At 43.3% G+C, this 18,926-nt stretch overlaps 1 protein-coding gene across 11 annotated transcripts in view; it reads right to left on the reverse strand.

The window, feature by feature from the left end:
- Nucleotides 1–18,926, reverse strand: part of MAGI1 (membrane associated guanylate kinase, WW and PDZ domain containing 1) — a 580,752-nt gene that overhangs the window by 139,797 nt on the left and 422,029 nt on the right. For 10 of the 11 annotated variants that reach the window (XM_066596655.1, XM_066596652.1, XM_066596656.1 and 7 more), the window contains exons 4-5: nucleotides 5,526–5,735; nucleotides 1,559–1,769 (exon numbers count right to left, since the gene is read on the reverse strand). In XM_066596655.1, coding sequence (XP_066452752.1) covers nucleotides 1,559–1,769; nucleotides 5,526–5,735 — 421 coding nt within the window. The remainder of the gene's footprint in view (nucleotides 1–1,558; nucleotides 1,770–5,525; nucleotides 5,736–18,926) is intronic. The other variant, XM_066596650.1, reaches the window with a different exon arrangement.

Genomic DNA, 18,926 nt, shown 5'->3' on the forward strand with positions numbered 1-18,926 from the left:
AATCAAAATCGACAATGAGGCCATAGAATGCGTGCGAGAATTCATCTTTCTTGGCTCAAAAATTGATCAGGATACAGAACCTATGCTAGAGCTAAAACATAAGATAGCATTGGGGGAAGTGCAGTGCTGAAAATGGACAAAATCTGGAAAAGTAGGGATATCTGCCTAGCAAATAGATGTAGGATAGTGCAAACTTTTGTTTTCACCATAGCCATGTATGGATGTGAAAGCTGGACTGCGAAAAAGCTGTGTAAGGCACTAAGAAGAGCATTATACAGGGGCCTCGTGTGGAGCAGAGTGTTACGGCAGCAGTATGCAGTCCTTAGTTCTCGCTCACGACCTGAAGGTTGCGAATTAAATCCCCACTTGGTTCAGGTAGCCGGCTCAAGGTTGACTCAGCCTTCCATCCTTCCAAGGTCAGTAAAAGGAGTACCCAGCTTGCTGGGGGGTGGGGGGGGGGGGGGGGTAATAAATATAAATTACCTGAAAGTGCTACAGAATAACAAACAAAAAGTCCCCCTCCCTCCTATTACTGCGTGTGGCACTGAGGATATCACAAAATGGCACTATTACTGGTGTATGATAGATAGCACTTTTATTACGTTTTGCAATATTACCTTCTGGCCACAATCTAGGGCATTATCTATCTGGCACTATTGTTTTCAGGGTGCAGGCTGAAGCCTTATTTTGGGTGGGTATTAGAGATGAGCGAACGTGCTCGTTTAGGACAATTACTCGATCGAGCATCGCTTTTTTAGAGTTACTGCCTACTCGGGCGAAAAAATTCAGGGTGCGCCAGGTAGGTGGAGTAAACAGGGAGGAGCTCTCTCTCTCCCCCCCCCCCCCCCACTCCCCACCGCAACCCCCTGCTCACCCCCGGCGCCCCCAGAATCTTTTCGCCCGATTAGGCACTTACTCGAAAAAAGCGATGCTCGATCAAGTATTTGCTCTAAACGAGCACGTTCTCTCATCTCTAGTGGGTATCTATAGTTAGGATCCCATTATTTCTGAAGTACAGTTTTTGGGGGCACCATGCGACTCAGCAGACACAGTTAAAGGGGCGGATGAGATGACAACCGGCACAAAATTGCGGGTGGCAGTAGTATGGTGAATTTGCGTTGTTTGGGAAAAGGTTGGTGGGGTGCTGGAAAAGTGAGGAACTAAAGAGGAGTACCAGAGTAGGAGCCGCCACAGTACAAGAGGATCTTCTGATGGGCCCAGGCTTGGCCTCAATAATTAGCCTCAAAGGCCCAACACAAAGCTAGTCCATTTGCAGACTACTTTGGAGTCAATCACCAGTCAATCACCATCCTATTTATAGGATGATTCACAAATAACCTATTAGACCAGAATGCTGTGTGTACATTGGTAACATCAAAGCTTACAATGCAATTAAAATTGGATGTGCATGTGTTCTGTATGGGTGGAAAATGGCCTTCGGAAAAAATTCCTTTGGTGGCCCCGATGAACCCAGTGGCCAGAACCTAATGAAGATATTATAAGTCTCACAATAACAACCAAATAAATGCATAAATAGGACTAGAGATATTACACTTACTCTATGAAATAGACTTCACCATTCTCAGTGTAGGCCATCTCCCAGTTTTCAGGCAGAGGTCCAAGGCTTTCCTCGTCAGTAGGAGGTAGGTATTGAGGCAACTTCTGAGATGCTTCCGTGATGGTGGGAAAACTAGGAAGGATCCGAGCAAGTGGTGCGGCTGGCTCTTGTGTATTGTTGGCTGTGTTTTCGTCTTGTTCACTAGAGTCTGCTGCCATTATAAGGAAAAAAGTGGGGGGATCAGTATAAACACGTATATGAAAAAGGCATGAGGTCACCTTCGCATTGAGTCTTTCGCTGAGACGAGCTTGTTTGCAGATAGTCAGGCAGGATTGACTCATGCGTGAGAACTACTTCTAAACAGAGATGTATGGGGAGATTACTACAACATCATCATTCCAACTGCTCTGACATCTACCCCCTCTAAACCCCTATTACGTTTGTGGGAGAAAGAAACCAAAACTACAATTGGATTCCATTGGATTAACAGTTTCAATATGAAACCTATTCAGATGGAGTGAGCACACTGTGCTATACAGGTGCACAAAAGCCTTCATTTAAATGTCGACATGGGGAAATCTGCAAAAAAAAAAAAAAAAAATCAAAGGAGTCACATGGCTAAATTTTTACTCAGCTCCTGAACCTCTACTCTTGTGCCAGCTCGGTCTTGCTGAACATTAGCTTTGTCCAAAATAATGGGCAAGAGTATAATACATGCCAGTGGTAGCTCAGATTCAATGGATGTCGCCATTATTGTGTGAACATTCCCACACCTGGACACAACGCGAGATATTTCACAACGTGTAGGAAAGTACCGATTATCATTACTAATCACTACAAATTGGAGGAAAGGTATAATTACAATCAAGTGATTAGTGAGCTGTTAAATATTTCTCTTATTTCACTGATTTAATGCAACTTTTTGTTAGTAGGATCCGCTAATGATAAGCTGAACACATGGTATTGCTCTGCTGCAATTCCCAGTGATGAGCAATAAACTATGTGAAAAACCCAACTGGTGCATGCGTATTTCGGTCCGTGAATACACAGCATATCCACTGGCTGAAATGCACTGTTGCCTTGTGTTTGTTTTCCTATTGAAATCAATGGGTTCTACTCACTAGCATAATACGCTGCATATGTATGCTAGTATCAGAGAGATGTTAGTGTTCAACTCCCCTCCAGTACCACCACAGGCTGAATTAAGCATTTGGCTGTATTTACATGGGCGAGTGCGATATTGGCCCTAGAAACTCAAACCAATACTGCACTTCAATTTCATCGATTTGCCATGTGAGTCTGATGGGTTTTGTGAAAAAAAATGTATCGCCAAACATACGATTCTCCTGTGCCGTTTCTACAGGAAAAATGTAAAATATATATATCGCATAATTTTTTTTACTTCTATGAAAAAATTCGGAGCGATATCGCCCAAAAAATAGGACATACAATGATTTTTTTTTATCTCACAGCATTGCTGCATAGGAAAAATCGCCCATTAATATAGATCCAGTGCAAAAATGGGTTCTAATTTTGTGCAACTCGCAACACGATAAAATCGCATTGCACACTTTTATTAACCTCACTAGGGACACTTTTAGTACTGCCAAGCTGGACATCTGCTTTGGCGTCGGAGACGAAAATGTAGTAGAAAGCTTTGCCCTCATTGATTAAAATTGAAAAACACAGAACGATCAGAAGATCGGCAGGGATCCCGAGCAGCGCAACTCCACCAAACTATGGATGACCTGAGGATAGGTAGAATCAGTACATTCCATATTACATCACTTTTTATTAATGGGTTCTCCTTGAAAGTCAATGACCCATATAAAGAGCTATTGCTTTCCTGGGCCTGCAGGTCGTAACTATCATTGTATATGCAGTGGATAATTGAGGCGGCTCATCTCTCCGCCCACAATTCACCATATTGTTCTCTGGAGTCTCACTTCATAGTTTCTGTGGAACAATTCCAAGAGGGACGCTCTTTTGTTTGCTATAGATAATAGATGCGTTGTAGGACAGACTATTGCTGCAGAGGTCTCACCATGGTGGAAATGCTACCTCTTTCTCTAGAGCTCATGAAGGATTGGGGTGCAAGAAGACAATAAACCTCATATGTTTAGGATTTTCTTCCACTTACTTTGATTAGTTACAATGTGCTACTGAAGTGTTAATGTTTCACTGTGTTTTAACATCTGTATTACTATGCACTGTTTTGAAAGTGCAAGTAACACATTGAAAAAAGGAAATTAACATACAAATTAGTAATCATCGTTAACACTTTGTATACCGGTGATTTATATTAACTAAAACCCCAAAGAGAACTCTAATACATGATTTTTTATAATAGTTGCAGCGCTGTTTTTGTTTTTCCAGATCTGCAAGTTGCCTTCGTAGACAGTCTTTAACAATAAAAAGCTACTTCAAAGATGGGAAGCTAGAAATGTATTTCAGGGAAGTTGGAGCTCCGTGAGAGACACAGAATTCCAGTGGCATATTACCAACAGATCACATGGTCACTATAGGGCCCAAGGCCAAATGCCCTCCTCAATAACACGCTCCCCTCTTATCTCACATTACAGCTGGACACCGCTTAACTTTTAAGCATGACTCTTCCCTCCATCTCGCCAGACTCTTAAGCTCCATCTCATGCTCTCGGTAAAGTACGAGAGATAGAGGAAGAGTCAGGTTGTGCAATGCATAATGCCGAGCAGTATCTAGCTGTAATGTGGGAATTATGAAGATCTGCTGCTGGCTAGAGTTAGGTGGGAGGGACTTCAAAGGGGGCAGTAGTCCATTGTAGGGCTACAGAGGGGGCACTATCACTGAGAGTGAGAGGCCACAGAAGGGTCACTAGGCCTTTGTGGTGACTCAGAAGGGGCCCTATTACTTTGCAGGGCCACAGAGAGAGCTCTATGACAGATCCAGCACTTTTAAAATTGAATTTTTCAGCTCAGCTATACAAATGGCATATGTATGTATAATGCACAGAAGTATTGTTTGGCATGTTAAACAAACAGATGTCATACCAAACATAAATTTGACTTGCTACACTAATATTTTGTGGGGTCACAGAGGAGGCATTATTTTGAGGAGCCACAGAGGGGCATTAGCACTATGAAAGGTACTGAAAGTTCCAGTGGCCATAACAGCAGGCTAGGGAGTTTGTCCAAGGAAAAGAGTCATGGTTGGAAGACTTCTTTATGGAGGTCTGAACCCAAATAGAGAAGACAAAAAATTGGATGACACCAATCTGAGAAGACTGGTATCTGTCCATTATTTGGTAATTGTATTATGCAGAGCTAAACTACCATACATAGAACTGAGCTGCTATGTCTAAGCCTAACATATTATAAAAGTTGTCTTATGGGTGTGCGGTCTCGAATATACACACACATATATATACGCAAAGTCTTTTTAATATGTTTCTATTTTCAGATTGTAGATTGTTTGAATTCCATTTTCTGTTTAAGGCTACGAGAGGGCCATCTTGTTTGACGTCATCATCATTCAGAGATACGCTTTTACAACTCCCACGTGGATCATAGGAAACTGTAGTCTGGAGATGTTCATAGACTTCTATGGGTGAGTTTTGTGGACATGCTCTAAAACCTGGGCAGAGGAGGATAGAGGTGAGCTGCGACTTTCACCTATGATCATAAGATGACTGTTAAGAAGTGATTTCTACAGAACCATTTTAATTGGACTTCCCCTTTAAGGGCGTATGCTAATCAAGAAAGTCTCTGACCTTGAAAATAATTTTAACTGTATGTCCCCAATTGCTATGATTGAAATGTGCAATGAAAAATGAGATGGAGTTTCATCTAATAAAGGGAACATTTTTTGCATCTTCTTCAAGAATAAGGGGCTGGAGTTGCAATAAAAGAATATAAATGTTGCCATTTTCAGGTAGTCTATTCTTGCCTTTCATACAAAGTCTTGAACATGTGACCGTAGATGATTTTACCTGTGAAACTACTGTTCATTTCAGGAGCCTCATCGTCATATTCATAGTTTTCCGTATGCACTATGCCAGCATTTTGCATATCATTGTAAGACTTTGTCCTTTTAGGGGTCGACTGCTTCGCACCGGAGAATGGGTTTTGCAATGCATCACCGCAAGTCACTTTCCCATCAACGGGCTGGATTGGAGGTTTTGGTGTCCCATAATAGTTACCTAGGCAACAAGAAACAAATTGTTACATAAAATACAACCTACATATATTTCTATACTTTCTATACTTCTTTCTTCCTTGGAAGACCCCGCAATTCCCCAGTGCTAACAGTATGAGGGGTAAAACTACCACTACATCTCCAGGCACAGGCGAGAGAGATTCTTTGTTCCTTCTGGGTTACTTGAGTTGCATTTACTGGGAGAATTGAGGAGTGCATTGTTGAAGATCATTCATTGCAGAGATTTAAAACAAAAGGCAGCTGGGCTGAATAGCAAAACTTCATCTCGCTGCGAATTTCAATTAGCAATCCTGGTCCAAGTGAGCTTTTGTACAATATGATGTCAGATTTTTAGAGTGTACCCAACAGAAAATATAAAATTCATTACCCCTTTCACCCTGAGAACCGAAGAAAGGAAGGAATGACCCATATTATTAAGCTGCTCTCATTTCTTTTACCATAGAAGTTTTTTTTCCTCCTGTTCACAAATGTGGAAAAGGACCCTGTAGGCCCAGGATTAATCACTAAGCAGAGGGCGGAGGCAGCTGCTGCTCTTTGTGTCACTTCACTGAACTTTTTTTTAATTTTTTTTAACTTTTTTAAAAATTTCGTTTGATTTTATAAAAATTTCTTAAAAAAAAAAGAAGAAAAAAAAAAAAAAGAACGTACCCAAGCCACTGGGGGATTTACATACCGTAGTCCTGATGCAATTACGGAAATGACTGGATTTGTAATAAATGATGCTGTTTAATATACACGTTTTTTTTCTTTTTACAAATTAATGTATATACAATTATACGGTATAATTATTTGGGTCAACGTATGCAATTCTGATTTAAAAGGGTTGTCTGATTTGGAAAAAAACATTCTGGTATTATGGGTCAAAGGGGCTGTTATGGCTGGACAGCCATGTTGGAATGGGATAGAGGAGACATCACTGCATCAGCCTCATTCCACATGATTTACACGTCAGCACATGCTCACTGTCAATTTGGCACTGACATGTGAACTTCTCTGTTAGTGTGTGGATGGATTGGTTGGCTAGAAGGAGTGTATCCCAGCCGGCCAATCAGTGCTAGATGGTACACATTTATTCCGGCTCCCCCTCACACAGGACGTCGGTTATACTTAGTTTGAAGGTTTTTCTGGCCAGGTCGGCTGCTCCTGTCCTGAGCCTCAATTCAGATAAGTCTGTTTAGCTTTTAGTGTAATCTGGGTATTGTTCCATGTATGCCCTGAAAATTCGTTATTTACGCATTTGCGTAACATCTGGTTTGCGGTGTGTTTGTGCAATAACTAACTTTTGCATTGTATATTCTTTGTGGCCATTATTCCCACTTTCAACTAGGGATAGTCAAGGTCACCCCAAGTTCTTGACGTGGTTTTGCCCTCATCAGGGCAAGTGCTCCGATTTTAGGTAGGGTCTCCTCATGTTAGTTTAGTGTCAGATTTCAGTTTTTTGCCACTATTTTGATTTAGTTATATATATATTTTGTCTTACCTACATTTGTACATGAACTGGGCGAGATGTTTTGCGTCTAGCTTGGACGTAACAGAAGTATATCTGAGACTTTCATGGCATATCCATGTGTTATGCCATGAAAGTTTGATAAATGCAGGTTCTGACCCATCACCCCCGACCAATTGTGGTGGCCAGAACTTACAGAAAAAGCTGAGCAAACTTCAATATGCTGTTACTGTTAATTCCATAGAAGTCAAAAGGAATTGCAGAAACAATGCAACACAGAGAGCTATGCTATTTCTATAACTTGGAAGTTGAATTCTATGGGGTTATAGAGACAGCATAGTTAAGTCCACTCATCTGTTTCCGTAAGTCCCAACCACCGCCAGCCATTCAATTATGTTAGAGAGGCACACAATTGAAGTCAATAAATGGTCTGAATTGACTATGTATCGGTACTCTACCTCCTAACCAGAGAGTCAGCTGCCTAAATTTTTCCAATAGCCAACATCAGAAAGTATTTACTTTACTCTAGGTCAACTACAGGTCCATGTTTGTCTAAAGGTGGCTTACACATTAGATGTATATTAGTTGAACCTGCCAATTGCGGCAGCCCAATTAATCATCTAATGTGTATGGTGGCCTCCCAACTCTGCACCGACAGCAGATGTAAAAGGAGATAAGGGTCAAGCAGATAGATTTCAACTTCCCAATCTTTTTCTTCTTGGGAAGATAAGCCGCTGACAGAGGTGTCTGGCAACGGATCCTCCCCTCTCGACAATCCGAAAATATACGTGCTTGGCTGATCCAAATGTGCATGTATATCAGGGGACTAGGAGATACAGCTGTTGGTCGAATAAGCGTTCTAATGTTAATGGCCAACCTAAGACAAATATGTACCACTCCCAGAGCTAGTCTACGTGGCAGATCCATTTCAACTACATTTCTCAATGACAATGGAAATAAGAGGTTACAATATCAAGCCATTTTGACTATATAATAATCTAATAATCTTTATTTGTATGGTCAACTTATTCCACAGCGCTTTTCTTTCTCCCACCCTAATACTATGATGACTGAAGTATAAATACTATGATGACTGAAGTATCAAGTGAACCATCCATGGCTCCATCTTATAGCTTAACACTGTGAACTTCTATTACCAGGGCTAACAACAGGAAAATCTGGGTGGATGCCAGGGCCCACTGGGTTTGAAAGACCAATGGCTATCTCCGTAAGCACACCCTACAATTATTCTGCTAAGATTTGGGTAGACAAGTGGTTCAGGGTAGCTCCGTTGCCCACACCGGGATATGAACCTGCCTATATATACACACGTTGCCTTGACATGCTGGGTTGCCCATGAAGCCTTCATATTCTCGCTATGTTTGTGTGGGTTACCTCCAAATACTCCAATTTCCTCCCACACACCCAAAAACATACTGGTAGGGAACAGGAATCAATGCGAGTGATTTCCATCTCAATCTCTGCAAGTCTGGAGGTATTATTGAGGAGGTAAGGACAATGAAATCAATGATAACGGTACGATCTACCCACCACACCAGTCAAGAGGAGTGAACCGTCTTGACTATTTTGTGTGCAGAAGATGTGAGTGATAACAGATAATTCTGTATGTACATTGCAGATGTTTATTGTCAAATGATTGTTCTGCAAGAAGCCAGTACACGGGAGTAGAGAAATCTGTCTGCAGACATGACAAACTTGCAAACGTTCGCTATTCAGAAGCTGCCTTGAGGAAACTCTGGTAACCAGGCAACCAGACCCGAGACCCAAGAGATGGCAGCTGGAGCAGACAAAAGTGTGTGTGTGTAGAGGAGGGGAGCAACGTTTACTTTCTCCCACAAATCGATACAAACTTCTTTATTTTCGGGAGAAGGAAAAAATCTAAATCTTTCTTATTTTTTAAAAATTACATCGAAAACACTGCAGATTTTCTTTTTCAAAAAATTACATTTATTTATATCTTGCTGGTCAGAGCATATTTGTAAACATTTGCATGAAATAAACCTGGTCAGACATGAAAAAGGCAGGGGCTTTATCCAGAAGAGTGGGTATATTTTTCTAACCTTCCCCCATCCTTTAGTTTTGCTGAGAGGGGGTTAGGTTGGTTTACTTATAATCAGCTATGTAGCCTATTTTATGGAAAGCACCTCATGCTGTACAATTGCTACTCGAATGGGTGCGATGACGAGGACTGAGTGATGTGCCAAAAGATAGGCCAAAAATATTGCACATGCCAGAAATTGCACCAAATTTCAGTGCTAAAGCATTGAGCATAACTCAAGGAGTGTGTCTGGTAGGCTGAAAGCCCTGATATAAGAATTCTTGCTGCGCCACAAGGAGTGCGCAAGGGACAGTGCCTGTGAGGAGTAGGTGTTGCAGGGAGAGCAACAGGGACTGGCACAAGCGAGCAGAGGTGCTGCTGGGAGTCGACAAGGAAGGGTGCGATAGTTTGCAAAAAAGCATATTGACTAAGTAAGCATTGTGACCCGGGGACAGGAGTAGCATGGCCGAGACAGACAGCAGCAATGTGCTACATAACGTTCGATCAAGACCAGAGACAACATCGGAGAGTTTGTTAGCAACAACTTGTAAGTGAGGCTGGCTTCAGTAAAACGGCTAGATGTGCACACCGCTAAGGACGATGATACGTCAGCAGGGCTAGCATTGCGGATACGGACGGTGTGTAAAATCCATGTTATGCACTGTGATATGTAAAGAGACACAATACCTGGACAAGGCAACCAGCTTCGTAAAAGGACTGCACTGGGGTGGTTAGCACTGAAATGAAGATGTGTATTGTATTTGTCCATATGCCTTGTTAATTATGTGTACTTCGTATTAACCACAAAGTGTTGCTGTTATTATTTTGTGCGGAGTACAAAGTATTATTGCTGCTTATTGTGAACAGCGTATTAACAATCCTAGGATCGCAGCTATATGATAAAAGTTTAATTGTTTATCTAATACTGTAAAATTACTCGTTTTTATTCCTTTGTTTATAAATAAATATTGCACATTTGTTGCTACTCCTTCTGCTGCGTTGTATCTTTAATCCACGTCGTAACACTACCTATTCACGATACTATGGCCCTACACCACCTTCTAGTTGTATCAGGGTAATGGGTTTACCAGTGATCCCCAAGGCCAAACTGTTGTTTAAGCTTTATCTACTACACGGAATAGACTCCCTTTACTATATGGGAGTTATGTAGTATAAAGACGACACAATCAGTATTTGTTGGCTGGAAGAGATGCCTTAAGGTACACGTTAGATAGAAATATGTGGATGGGTGAGCATCTGGCGAGTGTTCATTTTGCAGTTGCAGTCATACATATGTTAACGTCCATGTTGGCCGTTACACTTGTTCAATCCGACCAAATATGCTCAGTAATACTGTGCAATGGACGAAAGATCTTTCTGGCAAACATGTTCAATGAGAACGGCAGGTGGGCGAAAATTTCAAACATGGCAGTCTTCTTTCCAGATGATGACTGTTAGTGGTCAGCTAAAACGATCATTCATTGTGAAATTTCACCTGCAGAACAATCGTTTTGCTTGGATCATCCTTTTTCATCAACTTTTGTCTAATGTGTATGGGCACCTTGAGATGCAGCTTAAGAGTGCTGGTTCTCATTGAGGAGACACAACAGGTGTATGGAGACATTTTTCAGGCAGTGCCGCATGGGAAAAAAGTATGCAAATTAGCTCATAGCAACCAAACCAAAGACCCGTCTCCAAAGTGAGTAAAAGAAATGAAAAAGGAAGGTGGAGCAAGACCCAGTGAGGGTGGTGGAATACTTCTGGAGTATAAAGGGTTTCCAATGATGGAGTATTTTGAATGGTGGAGGTGCTGCCAACCAGATGACGCTCCACCAGCGTGGGCGTGAGTTTAGCGAAAAGGATGTGAAAAAAACTGGTATGGAGGCGCAACCCTCTAAGTTACTAGAAGATGAAGATCAAGGTCCAATATGTGATGGTGAAAGCACTTCCTTTTTTATTTTTTCACAAATTAAAAACCAGCAATAGAATACGCGTTTCGGGGATGAACCCCTTCGTCAGTTCGGCTGGATAGGACAACAGGATGCCTGGGGGTGACACAATTCCAAAGGTGTATTGGATGTGTCGGAGATCCTGTGTGCAGGAGGATAGAGGAGAAAGAAGTGCTTTAGCCGTCTCCAAAGGGGAGAGTGACTTATGTGTACAGAGCAGGGTATTTGGCTGGATGAAATGCCTCAAAAATAAGTAGCCAATTATCTACTAGGTCTCTTCAATGAAAATCAGTTCCCATCTGAACTACATATAAGACATGTCATTCAGCCAATCAGTTCTCTGCTCTATACTGATGATGGGCAAAACCCCCCAAAAAAGAGCTGTCTACAGACTCCCTTTTGGAGGAAAGTCTGGTTTAGCTGACATGAGCCAACATGCACACTATTAAAAAATCATCAATTCTTACTTTTACTGAACCGAACAATTATTTTCAAAGATCATGAAAACGGCCACTTTACATTCACATATTACAATTCAAAGAGTGTAATGAAAACCATTTCTTCCGTCTCGATTTGTTTTATTTATGCATCTTTGTCAAAATCTAATGGGATACTATCACTTCCCAGCAGCACCATAAACTAAGTTATAAGGGATAATAAACCAGGGCAGCGCTTCTGGAGTAGGAAGATTGATAAATTTGAAAAGTATGCAAAAAACAGAGGTGACTTACCTGGTGTAATCGGGCCACCTTTTGGGGGGGAGCAGTCCGGCACACCTCAAGTCTGTTTGCTTATAGATTATCAGATGGTTCTTGGTTATACAGCCACTGGTCATACGAGCAACCAGAAGAGGAGAGTGTCAATTGGACCCCACTGGAGATCTTGAATAAGTTATGGTGCTGTTACGGTAGGTGACAAGGGGATGGGTGACATATTTTTTATACATGCTCACTCTCCCAATCTCAGGCTTCTATGTGAGAGCGTATGCATGGCAATCTGAAGAGAGTCATATTTTCGTGAAGTGTGTTGTCTTTGGCAACTGAAAGCACTGTATTGGGAGAGCAGGCGAGTATAAAAACTACATCACCCGGCTCCCCGTCCGCTCCTCTAAGAGCGCCATAACAGATTATGGTGCTGTTCGGTGGTGACACGTTCCCTTCAAGGAATTCTCTCATAAAGACACCCCCTGTTCATATGCTCTGGTACATGGGCTTCACAGTGGAGGGTCCAGCTCAAGACTTTTCCTCTACGAGTCAGATAAGTGAGCAAACTCTGGACTGCTCTGGTGGTCCAGGCTCATCCATGTGTTAAATGGTTGGTTATTCATTTGAATGTACAACATGTAATACTAGCGCTCAGGGGAAATGTATGACTGCCTGCAGCCCAAAACGTGTAAAAGAAAAAAAACTCATCTAAAAATATACAGTAATGAATCAAAGATTTTCAATTCATTCAATCCACTTAATTTTCTGCTGCGCACATGACAAGTAGTGTTTTAAGGGCTAAGTATGTCCATGTTATTTACCGTGAAACCTCTTCAAAAGATCGCTCCCACCTGTTGATCCAGGGATTACTCTGGCTGCCATTATGGAGTCAGTAAGGATTTTTTTTCCCTCCAAATGAACTAAATTGGCTGGTTGGGGTCTTTTTTGCCTTCCTCTGGACCAACAAGGGGGAGGTTGGGGGAGGTTGAAACAGGCTGATCTAGATGGACATTGTCTTCATTCAGCCTAACATACTATGTTACCTCCCTAGGAGACCACTTTGCCATTTGATTTGGGATGGCAAAAGAGGTTCCACTGTATCAGCAAAAATGTACCAAATCAGATATGTGCAAATCCAAGTCCTCAACAATCAATTGGGAAATATTCACCATCATCAAGCTTCATACTCTGATATTCAGCAGGATAAGCTGGGAAATAGACATGGGTTATTGCTATTCTGGTAGGACTGTCACCCAAGGCTTAAACACGCCGCTGTGAAAATATAATTATCAGCACATTATAAAACTCTGTTAGCTCACGATACATGGCAAACATTAGTAGCGTTGCTTATCACAACTGTACTGCAACACTCTTGTAAGATCACACTAGATATAAAGAGTTATTACAAATCATCCTTCCGATTTGAAATACTCATAACTCACGTTTAATGACACTCGGATGCATATATTTTATATCAATGTGTAGTGACCTAGACTTGTCATTACAAAGTGTTAATACAATTCTGGGAAAATAGTATTACAGAACGGTTTATTAGACAGCTTTCACATTTGTGTTGGGGGTTACAATTTCCTGCTCTGTTCGGGAAACAGGAAATGGGAATCTCTTGGCCCTCCATAATGGGGTTCATTCGGTTTCAACTCAGCTGCCTGGCATTTTTCCGGAAGAAAAAGTGCTGCATGCAGCACTATTTCTTCCAGAATTTTGTGCCGGATCTGCGACGGAACCTCCGAATGAAGGTTTCAGTGCAGATGTGATGATTTTGTGTTGTTTCATTCTGTCAAATGGGCTGAATTGATGTTTAAAGTGGAGTTGGTGATTGGAGAACCAAAGAGTTTGAAATCAGGGGAACACAGTAGCCCCTATGATTCAGCAGCTGTCTAGCCCCTCAGCTTTATGCTACTGGGGGACCCAAAGATTTATAAAAGTATCTCTTATCTCTTCAGATCCAGAAGCTTCAGTTGGTTAGGAGAGCACACTAGTTGTAGCCAGGAGTGCAAACAGCTGGTTAAGGACAGCGATATACAGAGTCATCACTGAGTGTGAGGAAGAGGTTAGGTGCCAGATATTCCCAGGGACCCAGTGTGAAACCTGGACAAGCAGTACAGGAAGTTTTGTGAAGGATTAGCAGTATCTCCAGTCACCAAACTCTGGACCATGATACATGAGAACAGACTGTATAGAGCACCACCTTGTTTGCCTAAAACTTCAAATAAAAGTTTTGCTGTTTAAACCTTTTTCCTGACTCCTGGAGCTCCTTCCTACTGGGGGAACCTGTACCATGTTACACTGCAACACCACCCTCTAGGAGCTTTCACTGCAGTGCAGCCAAGTGGGGTTCAGAGTTAAAGGGGTTGTCCCGCGAAAGCAAGTGGGTCTATACACTTCTGTATGGCCATATTAATGCACTTTGTAATGTACATTGTGCATTAATTATGAGCCATACAGAAGTTATAGGAAATTTTTCACTTACCTGCTCCGTTGCTGGCGTCCTCGTTTCCATGGAGCCGTCTAATTTTCAGCGTCTAAGCTCCAAATTAGACGCGCTTGCGCAGTCCGGGTCTTCTTCTTTTTTGAATGGGGCCGCTCGTGCCGGAGAGCGACTCCGTGTAGCTCCGCCCCGTCACGTGCCGATTCCAGCCAATCAGGAGGCTGGAATCGGCAATGGACCGCACAGAAGAGCTGCGGTCCACCGAGGGAGAAGATCCCGGCGGCCATCTTCAGCAGGTAAGTAAAAAGTCACAGGAGCGCGGGGATTCAGGTAAGCGCTGTGCGGTGTTCTTTTTTAACCCCTGCATCGGGGTTGTCTCGCGCCGAACGGGGGGGGGGGGGGGGGGTTGAAAAAAAAAAACCCGTTTCGGCGCGGGACAACCCCTTTAAAAGCCACCCTGACACTAAGCTGCTACAAATGGAAACAGAAACTCAAAAATGTTTTCCCCCTCAGAGGTGTCAATGTGGCCCCCTTTGTTACTTGACACACATCAAGCCGGTAGTCGCGTCCCTGCCATACACATAGCGTATCACGATTGACTGATTCAATAGCTTCTGTATGCATACTTGCAGATCATACATGGTGGGTGGTAAGGGTGGCATGTAGACTCTAACACTCCTCCAAAGAAACGAATTACAAAGTGTAAGGTCGGGGGAACATGGTGACAATAGTAAACTTTTCCCATGGCCTTCGCCTGTATGGCCAATACTGAGGAAACATGACTTTATTGTGAAAATGAAGAGGAAGGTACCCCATCCTGTTGAAGGATGAAACCTGTAATTTCTTGTTTTGGCTGCGGCAGAAGCCATATCTGTAGCATCCAGAGACAAAATCTCTGTGATTGTCTGCTCATGAATAAAGAAGGGTCCGAACACTTTCCTAAAGGTTATAGTGTAAAACATATTCACCTTGGGGAGTCGTGCATATGCTCCATGTAGACGGGTCGGTTTTCCCTTCCCCAGATTCTGACTTTACGTTTGTTAACTGCGCTTGAAAGGTGGAAGGCGGCTTCATCAGTAAGCAATAAAGATTCCATGAAATCATTGGTTCCCTTTAGAGTTTGCATACTTTCGCAGAAAGAATGTCACCTCGCTTTGTTGTCCGGTTTCAGGGCCTATAACAGTTGTAATCAGTAGGCAAAACATTGTAAACGTTTGCGCAGAATGTTCAACACCATCAGCTGCAGGACATCCAACTTTCTTCTTGTTCTGACAGTGGGTTTCAGAGGACTTTATTGCACGGACACGCCCCACTGTTTCCATCCACGCTACCCTTAAGGAAAAATGTTTCATCTGTCAATGAAACTCATCTGTCCACCCACCAGGACAAATAACTTTCATTGACAGATGAAACCTTTTTCCTTAAAAGTGGAGTACCTCTTACAAATTGTGCGCCCTCTGGGCAGATCTTCACCAGACTTTGCGCAAAAAGAATTTGCACACTATATAATAAAAGACTGGTAGATGTGACAATCAAGGACACAAAACTCTCTCCCATTTTTGTTGGCAGCCATTTAATCTCATATCCTCCTAGGAATGACTACGGTAGAATAAAACTTTTTGGGCCTCATTTAGCAAAACTGCCCAACAGTAAGACTGGCCTTGCTGCCCATGGCAACCAATCACAGTGCAGCTTTCATTGTATCTCAGCAGCTTGAGAAATGAAAGCCGCACTGTGATTGGCTGCTATGGGCAACAAGGACTGTCTTACTGGTAGGCAGTTTTGCTAAATAAACATTTTTTTAGTTTTTGTTTCCATTGATATCAAATTTATCTGAGTGTCATTAAACATGAGTTGAGTGTTTCAAATAAGATCATTTGTAACAACCCTGTACATTTTAGACCTCATGCACATGGCCGCACTATGGATTTGTATTGCATAGATCTGTAATACAACACCCATATGATTCAATAATGCACCTCCATATGCCTTTAGAATGGTCTCTAGAAGAAAATACAGTGCTTCAGGTAGGCACCATATGGTGGCACACAATGGTTACAGTTTCCTAATACAGAACTTTAGGGACTCCATACCTGGCCCGTGCATGTGGTTTGTTGCATACATGTGTATTGGGGTAAGAAGAGTTGGGGGTTAGAGGAGTAGGTTCTGTTAGGCAGGTCGGTATTATTGTATCTTGATGCTACTGAAAGTAGTGGATGAGTCAAGATTCAGGAGGTTTGACAGTGCGGTGACGCCCCCTTTTTCTGATTGGCTGCACGGCGGTCTCCCTTTGCTCGGCCTCACAGGTCCTGCTTCTGGCGCCGCTGTGACTGTAGGCAGTGTGCCAACTGGGCTGAAGCTGATGCCGTCCACTGCCTTGTAGCGGGGCTGCTGTCAGTCTCCCTGCTGCGCCTTGCTCATCCTTACAGCTGTTGCTCATCGCTGCACTGCTGACTGCTCCTGCCGCCGCTGTCACCTCTGATTGCTTGCAGGGGGGACACTATGACTCTCCCTGCTGCCCCTTCCTTGTGCTTACAGCTGCTGCTGCTGGCCGTGGCTGGTGCCTGCGCTGCTGACAGCTCCTGCTGTCAGTATCACCTCTGCTTTACTTGTTGGGGGGGCCGCTGTCACTCTCCCTGCCACCCCTTACTCATCCTTACTGCTCCAGATGGTGCCCATGCTGCTGAGAGCTCCTGCTCCTCCCTATGTCACCTCCGCTGGCTAGTACGGGGGCCACTGTCAGTCTCCCTGCCTCTCCTTCCTCATCCTTACAGCTCTAGCTGGTGGCCGCGCTGTTGACAGCTCCTGCTCCTGGCCCCGCTGTGACTGTAGGCACCGTCGCCCTCCCAGCAGTGCTGAAGTTCAGCGCCTACAGTCACACCGGGACAAGAAGCAGGACCTGCGAGCACGCTGAAGGGATGAATGCCGTGCATCCAATCACAAAAAGGGGGCGTCACTGCCCTGTCAAACCCTCTGTATCTTGACGCCACCTCTACTTCTGGTGGAGTCAAGATACAATAATACCAGGCAGGTCCTAGTCCCTTTATCTTCCCTCACTGCCATGGGGACAAAAGACTTATGGCTGGGCTCCAGCCCTACTGGTTTTGGGGAGGGCCTTGTGTGGAAGTAGGCCTGGTTATTCGGTGAGCACTGGAAGGTTCACGTGTAAGACACATAACTTGGAGCCATAGCCATCTTCATTCAGTGGTAAAAGCTTTATTTTCAATGGCAACCAATAAGTCTGTGTCTCAGTCTCTGTATCCGCTGATACGAGATAACTTAAGTGAGGCAGAGGAACAAGTCCAGCTAGCTGCACAATGAACTTCATTCAGATCTCACTGGAAGAAACAGAGCATAATTTGCATGGTTCTGACTCGTAATTTAGTTTCTGGGAGGGTCATAGTCCAAAGGACCATTGCTGGTTGTGTACACAGCGTTTTCAGGAGATGCTCCTGCCACCGCCTCATGTCCACGGCTAAAACAAAATTTAAAATCTGAAGCGTTTTTCCCGCACGCGTGATACACGCCCCATAGGGATGCATTGGACATCCGCAGATATTTAAATACCTGCGGATGTCATTCTCCCCTGAGGCGTGGATTGCGTGTGCGGGAAAACACACGCAGCATGCTCCATTTTAGTGCGGGTCTTCCGTGGGGACGGCTCCCGCAGGCTTCTATTGAAGCCTATGGAAGCCGTCCAGATCTGCGGCTTGCTGAATTGCTGCTCTATGGTGTAGAAGCGCGGGAGAGCAGGAGTTTAAAAAAAAGATAGAGTGCACGGCGCATGCGCGCGGCACGCGGCCGGCGTGCAGAGCACATCCGCCGGTCCGAAGAAAGAAGATGCGGCCGCGACGGAGGGAAGATCTGCAGTGTCCGGACAGGTAAGTAATTCCTCTTTTTAGGCCTCATGTCTGCGGGAAAGGAGGGACCCGATACGGTATTCTGCCGTGGACATGAGGCCTTACTCTACTCTAGCTCTCGCTTCCTAAGCTTTTCCAGGTTCAATCAGTTTCTCTGTTCCTGCCCCCTCTTAAAGATACAGTTCAAAATAAAAGAACATTTAACATAGGACTTAAATAAACAAAAATAACTTCACCCCCTTACACATGAACACTTATTATTACCAAGTCCCATTTACATTTATCCTCAGTATACATGAAGCTGAATAGCTTTTGTTAATCGGACTGCCATATCAGTTGCAACACACTGAGGGGGGTCAAAATAATTATAGGTTTCCATACAAAATTTACCAAGTATGGCTCATTGGCCACCACAACATAAGCTACAATGGACAACATATAGACCCTACCCAAAAAATTAAGGCTGCTATGTGTAGATAGCCATCATCAGACAACCCTAGTCAACAAATATCTGAAGAATTATTGAGACAGTGGAAATTTTGGTTAAGTTGGTTCCAGAGGAGTGGGATTGCTCTCAGTGCTCATTAAAACATGCATTCTTAGAGGATATAAATGAACATATCTATGTTAATGTCAAGAGTGAGTAAGAGGATGGGTTTTAGGTGGGGTCTTTCACCCTTGCTATGGGGTCTTGCTTAAGGATGGT

Source organism: Eleutherodactylus coqui, chromosome 3 (genome assembly GCF_035609145.1).
Source record: "Eleutherodactylus coqui strain aEleCoq1 chromosome 3, aEleCoq1.hap1, whole genome shotgun sequence".
NCBI classification, from domain to species: domain Eukaryota; kingdom Metazoa; phylum Chordata; class Amphibia; order Anura; family Eleutherodactylidae; genus Eleutherodactylus; species Eleutherodactylus coqui.